Source organism: Siniperca chuatsi, linkage group LG18 (assembly GCF_020085105.1).
Source record: "Siniperca chuatsi isolate FFG_IHB_CAS linkage group LG18, ASM2008510v1, whole genome shotgun sequence".
Taxonomy (NCBI): Eukaryota; Metazoa; Chordata; class Actinopteri; order Centrarchiformes; family Sinipercidae; genus Siniperca; species Siniperca chuatsi.
The window spans coordinates 23,726,803-23,734,041 of record NC_058059.1 but is presented as its reverse complement, the minus strand read 5'-3'; the positions used below and the strand labels follow the sequence as shown (position 1 = coordinate 23,734,041).

At 38.2% G+C, this 7,239-nt stretch overlaps 1 protein-coding gene across 3 annotated transcripts in view; it reads left to right on the top strand.

Moving 5' to 3' along the window:
• The window catches only part of LOC122865207 (WD repeat-containing protein 7), a 174,773-nt gene that overhangs the window by 62,432 nt on the left and 105,102 nt on the right, over window positions 1-7,239 (top strand). For all 3 annotated transcript variants that reach the window (XM_044173313.1, XM_044173312.1, XM_044173314.1), the window contains 2 exons: window positions 4,377-4,495; window positions 4,884-5,007. In XM_044173313.1, coding sequence (XP_044029248.1) covers window positions 4,377-4,495; window positions 4,884-5,007 — 243 coding nt within the window. The remainder of the gene's footprint in view (window positions 1-4,376; window positions 4,496-4,883; window positions 5,008-7,239) is intronic.

The window sequence follows — 7,239 nt, the reverse complement described above, 5'->3', positions numbered from 1 at the left end:
AATTTAAATTTAAGTTAATTAAACTTGCAGGCAACCAGGACAAGTTCCCTACTGCAGCAAAATTTGGTGAGACAAAGAGCTTTTTCATCAGCAAACAAGCCGACTTTACTGATGTTTAGAAGTGATGAAGTGATACATTTGAGAGTGCATTGACCACAGTCCTTATGTTGTGGTCTTTTGTCTTTTTTCAGTTGTTGGCACTATTGTGCAGTCCTCCCCTGTTTTTTTTCTGTCTCTAAATCTACCTGTCTGTCTAAATGTCCATGTGTCCTGACTTTTCAGTGTCTCTATGCTCACTGTTTGCATGCTTGCTATTTCCACCTGATGAAATGGTGTTACTGGGGGAAAAAAGACAAGGCAACAGAAACAATTTAAATGGGCCAAATAAAAAAAATCTAATTTGTGCTTAGCAACGACTGAAATTTAACCGTCACTCTGTTTTCACTTCCAGCACATCCATCTGACTCTGTACTCTAACTAATTTTGAAGAGGGATACTTTGCAAAAATTGTGTTTTGAAGTTAAAAGACAGAAAACTGAAAAAAACTTTTTTCCACTGTAAGTTTCATTGTAAATTGCCTAAAGTTTAATCATTGTAGTTTATAGTTGGAGTCTTTCTGTGTCCCTGACAGAGCCTAATGCTGTTTTTTCTTTTTAAACAGCTATTAGATGTTGGCTTTTACTCCGGAGGCTTATTGCCCCATACAGTGAAAGTGCTCAAATGATTTAATCTGTTCCACATTTGTGGTTTCTATAGGGAATCAAGTGCCTTTCAAAGCTGATAACCTTTTAGTTTCCAATTTTCAGAGCCTAAAACAGAGCTGGTCAGGATTATTTTTATTTACTTATACCGGAAAACAGCAAGCATGCATACAGAGGCTCATTCCTTCCCAGTACATTTAGGAATATTTAGAACTAAAATTATATGAAATTTTCTGTAGGGGGTAAACAGCAACTGTAGCAAATATGTCAAGTTTTTATGTTTTGCCCCCCAAAAAAACTGTCCTGCAGAAACCTTATTATTATCAGTAGTATATACTATTATGAATAGTTGTCGGCAGCAGCAGCTGTATTACGTCTTAGTAGTAGTTAGTAGCATCAGCAGGGATAGTTGTTGTTAGCAGCACCAATAGTAGCAGCAGCAGGAATAGTTGGTGTTAGTAATAGTAGCAGCAGCAGCAAAAATAGTTGTTAGCAGCAGCAATGATGGAAAAGAAAGCCTTCATGTCTTCTGCTCAACCCATGGGGAATAGTCTGCCGAAGGAATTTTAATACAGTAGATCAATCTGATATTTCATTCATTTCAATTTCATTTACCATAGAATTTTTTTAAAATGAATTTTAAATTCTGTGGTAAATGACTGCATTGTTAATTGTCTCTGTTCTTAGCCCACTTTAACCAGATGATAATACAAAACAAGGCTAAAAGTATTGATTCTTCCAATGCCTGACTTTGTAATTTTTTGTCTGCAACTTAAAAAAAAAAAAAACAGTCCTTAAAGTGGCATATAGTACAGCATCTTACAGTAATTGCATAACCCAGTGAAGTCACGCACCCAAGTTTAAGGTATGGTGAGGATAGCAGACCAGAAGTGTGACTGGGGAAATGCTGTCTTTATAACATCAACTTTATATCAACACTCCTGAGCTGTAGCTTGTAGAATCTGGTAAAATGTTGAAGCAGGATCTGCCATATGATATTGGTATCATAACCCATCTTTCGTTTAATAGCTCAAGAAACCCCATAATAGCAGAGGAGCTTCCTGTGTCAGCAGGTGGGCTGACAGAATTTCTTCCCCAGCATGAGTTTGCTTCACTGTTTTTTAGGTAAAAATTTAGGGAATAGTCTGAACATAGAATAAGGGGTCAGGGTTTAATAAGTATTGAATTTGATTTTTTGGAACTAATTTAACAAAATTATTCTAATTAAAACTTTACGTTTGAGGTTTCTGCAAGACAGTGTTTCAAATGTTGCAGCTAGAGGTTGACTGATTATCCTTTCCCAATACTGAGACAATTTGGTTATTATGGTATAAGACAGATGTGAAATATTTCACAAAATATTTTATATTTAATTTTTGTAAGATTCGTCACAATAAATCTGTCAACCTCTACATAGAATATTACTGAATGCAGTATGTTTGTAATATGCCGGTTTGAGTTTTATCTGTCAATGATGATTCAGTGATGGAGGTAAGTTAACATGGTCTTGCCCTTGGCAAAGAAATTTGTATGGAATTTCTTTCCTGCTTAAAAGCCATTCAGTGTCCATTCAAGTGCATTTCACATACATGCATCTTCTCTGGAAACCATATATTGAAACAATATATGTGAATGAGGCGCTTGATTTATGTTGAGTATCAGCAAATAAACATTTTGGTCAATTTTTTGACACAGACATGTAAAAGCTGGTGTATATTTCTCTGGTGTTTGGTGTAAAATATAAATTTATGTAATTATTTTGGCTCTTTGGCTATTAAAGTGATACCAAGACATTTTTAATGTTATGAGGCATTTGTCGATCCACCTGGCAGTGCTGTATATCTTTTGATTACCTGTTAAATACCATCAAACATACTCAGGCTCTGGTTAGCAGAAATAATAACTTTGCTCTAACCAAGACCACACATAATAGCCAATAATATTCCCATCCTGTCTTTAACTGTTGTTACTGTGAGTACAAAGTTTGTGTGTGTATGGATATAAGAAACTCACTGCTGTCATATAGAAACAGGGGCAACCTTAAAAAATATAAAAACAGTGACTTTAACACTCTTAAAGGAATAGTTTAGAGTAACTAGACCCCAGAGTTTTGGCTGAAGTGCCTCCACTCTGGAAATTCAAAAATTTCCTCTAGAATGTGAAAAAAGTATCAACATGGGCAGGACTGGGAGTCGGGGGGCTAAGACACGCCAAGTCACTCCACAGCTGTGCAGTTCGGAGGTGTTTTTGCAGCCGGGAAAGCAACAGTGCTGACCCATTCTGGCCACTAGCTAACAAATACTAAAACTAACGCCAAATCAAACAACTATCAAACACACAAAGTTGAACTACTACTAAAGCTAACCTACAACAACTAAAACGGGAAAAATCTAACATCCTAACAACTGTCTAAAATCGCTAACTAACCTATTAAATACTATGAACACAACTAATTATAAAATTTACACTAAAATAATTATGCTAACAGTACAATCTACTACTACTTAATCACTATACTCAATCCATGCAATTCCCTCAATTCACTCTTCAGTAATACTTCTCTCCACAGCCTGCAGTCGGAGACGTTAGTTTTATATGAGGGGGTGGTGGGGTTGGTGAGGAAAGCGCCCACCACATACGTCACCTGCCACCAGATCCGCCAATAGCAAAATTCAATTGCAATAGCCGGGTTTTCTGTGTTAATACTACTGTGCAATATACTCTTTTCAGTTTAAAATTCCCTATTTATTGATATTTATTGATACCTCTATTACTGCTGTGCAATATCCTCCGTCTCATAATCTTAATAAGCTACAGTTAACATGCACTATTACCTTATATCGTATTATCATCATCAACCGGTAAACCCACTTTGTACTTCACACTTATTTTATTTTATACTTATACCCACTTGGTACTTAATTTATTTTCTGACCTGTATTATAGTGTATTATATTTTTTGCTTAGTACTTCTATTCCTGTGTGCACTGACGTGATAGTGAGCTGCTGTAACAAAAGAGTTTCCCCTCGGGATCAATAAAGTATTTCTGATTCTGATCTGATTCTGTTTCAACCAGTAGAGGGTAGTTGCTATGCATATTTATAATACAATATGTAGAATTCAAATACTTTGCACTAAAATGTCAAGATTTGGACCTGAATCCAGCAACAACACTACTACATACCCAAATACATTGGTTTTCAGCTGAAAAAGGTGGTTTTGGGGTTTAGTTACTCTTTCAAATTTTGGGAAATGCGCTTATTTGCTATCTTTCCAAGTGTGACTTTAGAAGATCGATAACAGTCTCATGTCTGCAGTGTGTTTTTCACTTTCCAACATGATTGCTATATGAGGTGGTTTAGCTAACACTTCTGTTCATTAGCAAGATATCTTTATAACTGCTGACCAGAATTCCAATAAAATTGGCTGTGGATATTCTTGGTCCCCATTGAATGTATCCTAATTATTTTGGCAACCTCTTGACCTTTCCTCTAGCCACCATCAGAACAAAAGTTCCACATGTATAACATGAAATGAAAAAGGTGTTTTTATGTGACAGCAGTGAGGTTTGTGTATGAGCATGTGAGTGGCTTTGAAATAAAGAATTATCCACTGGCCCTCCCTGTAGTCTTTTCTGACTGTGTATGGTTATGTATGTTTGTGTGTGTGTGCAGGTTGGAGCCAGCTGGCAGCCATGCACTGTGTGATGCTCCCTGACCTCCTTGGCCTGGACAAGTTCAGACCTCCTCTGCTGGAGATGTTGGCCAGGAGATGGCAGGACCGCTGTCTGGAGGTAACACACACACACACACACACACACATTGTATGAACAGGTCCAAGCTAAGCCTTCCAGACCAACCCTGTCTCCTAAAAGTGATATTTATATACTCCGAATTATCAACAGCCAATACATTTTGAAAGAAATGTAATGTTGCCTGGATTACTGTTTTTTTGTTAACATGATGAGGACATTTTAATAAATGTATCTGTAATGTTGCATATTTTATTTGTTTTCCCTACTATTAACCATCTAACAAATGAACTGTTTCTGATCTTTTTTTATGGACATTAAAAACAATCTAGCATAACCTCCAACATGGCTACTGACCTGAAGACCATACGAGACAAAATTATAATTATCAGAATAGTCAGTCATAACTTTACCCTCTTTGCGGTTTTAGGTGCGAGAAGCAGCACAAGCTCTACTATTGGCTGAGTTAAGAAGGATTGGCCAATCAGGACGAAAGGATACCATTGACATGTGGGCTCCCTACCTGCCTCAGTATGTGGACACTGTCAGCTCCCGTAAGTACCTCATTCTGCTTACATCTGAAATAAAGAGAGAGAGTAAGAAATCTGTGTTTGGGTCTTGGTGTTTTTTTAATTTCACACAATGAAAATATTTGTTTAAAGCTCACTTTGTTTTTACATACTCTATGCTAACATGCAGTAGTAACATCCCAACGTTAGCATGCTAGCATTCTAATTGTGAGTGGGGAACTGCTCAGATTTTACACATGTCTTGTTGAGAACTACTGCAAATGTGAAAAACGTTGTAAAAAGCCTATTGTGGCTCCAGAGAAATTGCCTTAAGTGATTTCACTTGAGTCAGGGTTGGTTGGGGCTGAAGACTACAAGTTTGAAAATCTGAGGGGGTGGAGTTATAAAGGAGTAAGCTTACCAGACCTCTGTAGCTCGCTCCTAAACACTTAAAGTTGACTGCCATTAATTTAGTCTGACATCCTGTTCATGTTAGCTGATTTCTGTTGGGAGCATGGCTTATTTTATTTTGTTTTGTCCTAATCAGTTGTGACTGTCGTATCCATCCAGCCAACGTTGTATTCGGTCGTGGTAGTGGATCAGTTAGCTTATCATTTTTCATGTCGACCAAAGAAATATGTCGATTTAAGAGTTGCTATTTATAAATCGACTTGCAACAATCTCATCTGTGCATCTCATCCACAGTTTTTTGTGGCCATTTCTCTGGCACTCATGGATGTAGCAAGGTAGCTAGCTAGCTATTTAGGAAGATGATGTCCCCATTCTTTATCCCACCTACAAAGCTATGATTGGTCAATTGTTTCTTTAACTTGGAGAAACAGCTGTTAATGATTGCAACACAAGACCGACTTCTGAGATATCTAGCTATCTCTATCCCCCTCTCTCTATCCATTTGTCTATCTCGTTCTTTCCTTCACTGTCTTTTTTTCTCTCTGTCTGTCTTCTGTATATTCCCTGGTCTCCATCTCTGTCTATAGTTAGACCTGCTGATGGGAAGAAAGGTGAATCTCCATCTTTTTTTTTTTTTTTTAACTATAAACAGCCTTCTGAAATGCTGTGTGTGTGTTCAGGAGTCGCCCTGTGGTTGCTGAGGATGCTGGGGGTTTCTCAGGGGAACAGTTGCCATGGAAACGGCCACCGGTCAGTGTTGTGTTACCACAGCAGTACCACAGGCGGGGTAGGTGGGGGGAGCGATGGGCTGGTGACCTCAGGGGACGACGGAGGCTGGAGGGGGGAGTGAACAGAGAGAGAGAGAGAGAGAGCGAGGTTAAAGGGTCATTGAATTTGATCTGTGTGCTGCACAGCAGGATGGGAACGGACAGTAAGATGACTCCTACTGGTCCTGATATGGGAAAGCCAGGAATGTGTTGAATCCTCAGGAGATATCCTTTAAACCTGAAGCTGTTCTTGGGTCTGTCTGTTGTTAAAACACCAAATATGTAATTTCCACACATTTTAAACCCACAGTCCAACCTTTTTCCTTCTGTAAAACATGGTGTGTCAACCTTTTCTGATCTGTGACCCCATGTTTTGGACCCATAATTCTCTTGACCCCGTCTTCCTCCATCACATAAAAACTGCAGGTCTACTTTTGCCCTGAAGCTAACCAGCACTAGCAGCAGTAACATCACTCTGAACTTTGGATTTGAAGGTTAAAAATGTTGTTTCTGTATCACAGTGTTGTGTCCGCAGTCCACAAGGCTCCAATGAATTCAATATTCAAATCAGGTCTAAAACTAAGACTATGTTCACAGCACATGCTGATGAACATCAAAACTTTTTATTTATTTTTCTCCATCAGCAATAACATTTTTAGCTTGTTCTCTAGGGAATTCACTTCAAAATTTAGGCATCAGTGTTTTGTAAGCTCTACTCAAGCATTCAATCCACACCAACTCTGACCTCCAGTAGAGCTTAATTATTCTCAGAAGCAGCTGTCCTGTCAGCAGCGCAGCACATGAGGGGACACCGGCAGAACAAATTGTCTTCACCAGGCTAAGTAACAATTTTTTGCAAATAGTCTCCAGGCCTTGATCAATCATTAGAGATATGCAGTAGTTAATAAGTTTACAACACACAGACAGCAGGAGATATGTGTAATCTGAACAATAGTATGTGAAGGAAGCATGCCAGAGGAAAAAAGATTGACTCTAAGCATAAAAAATGGTGGGGGTTGCATCTTAACACGCTTTAGTGTCGGTGTGGATTGTTTCATTTTATAAAATGAAAGTGTATATTTGTTCCATAATGACAAGT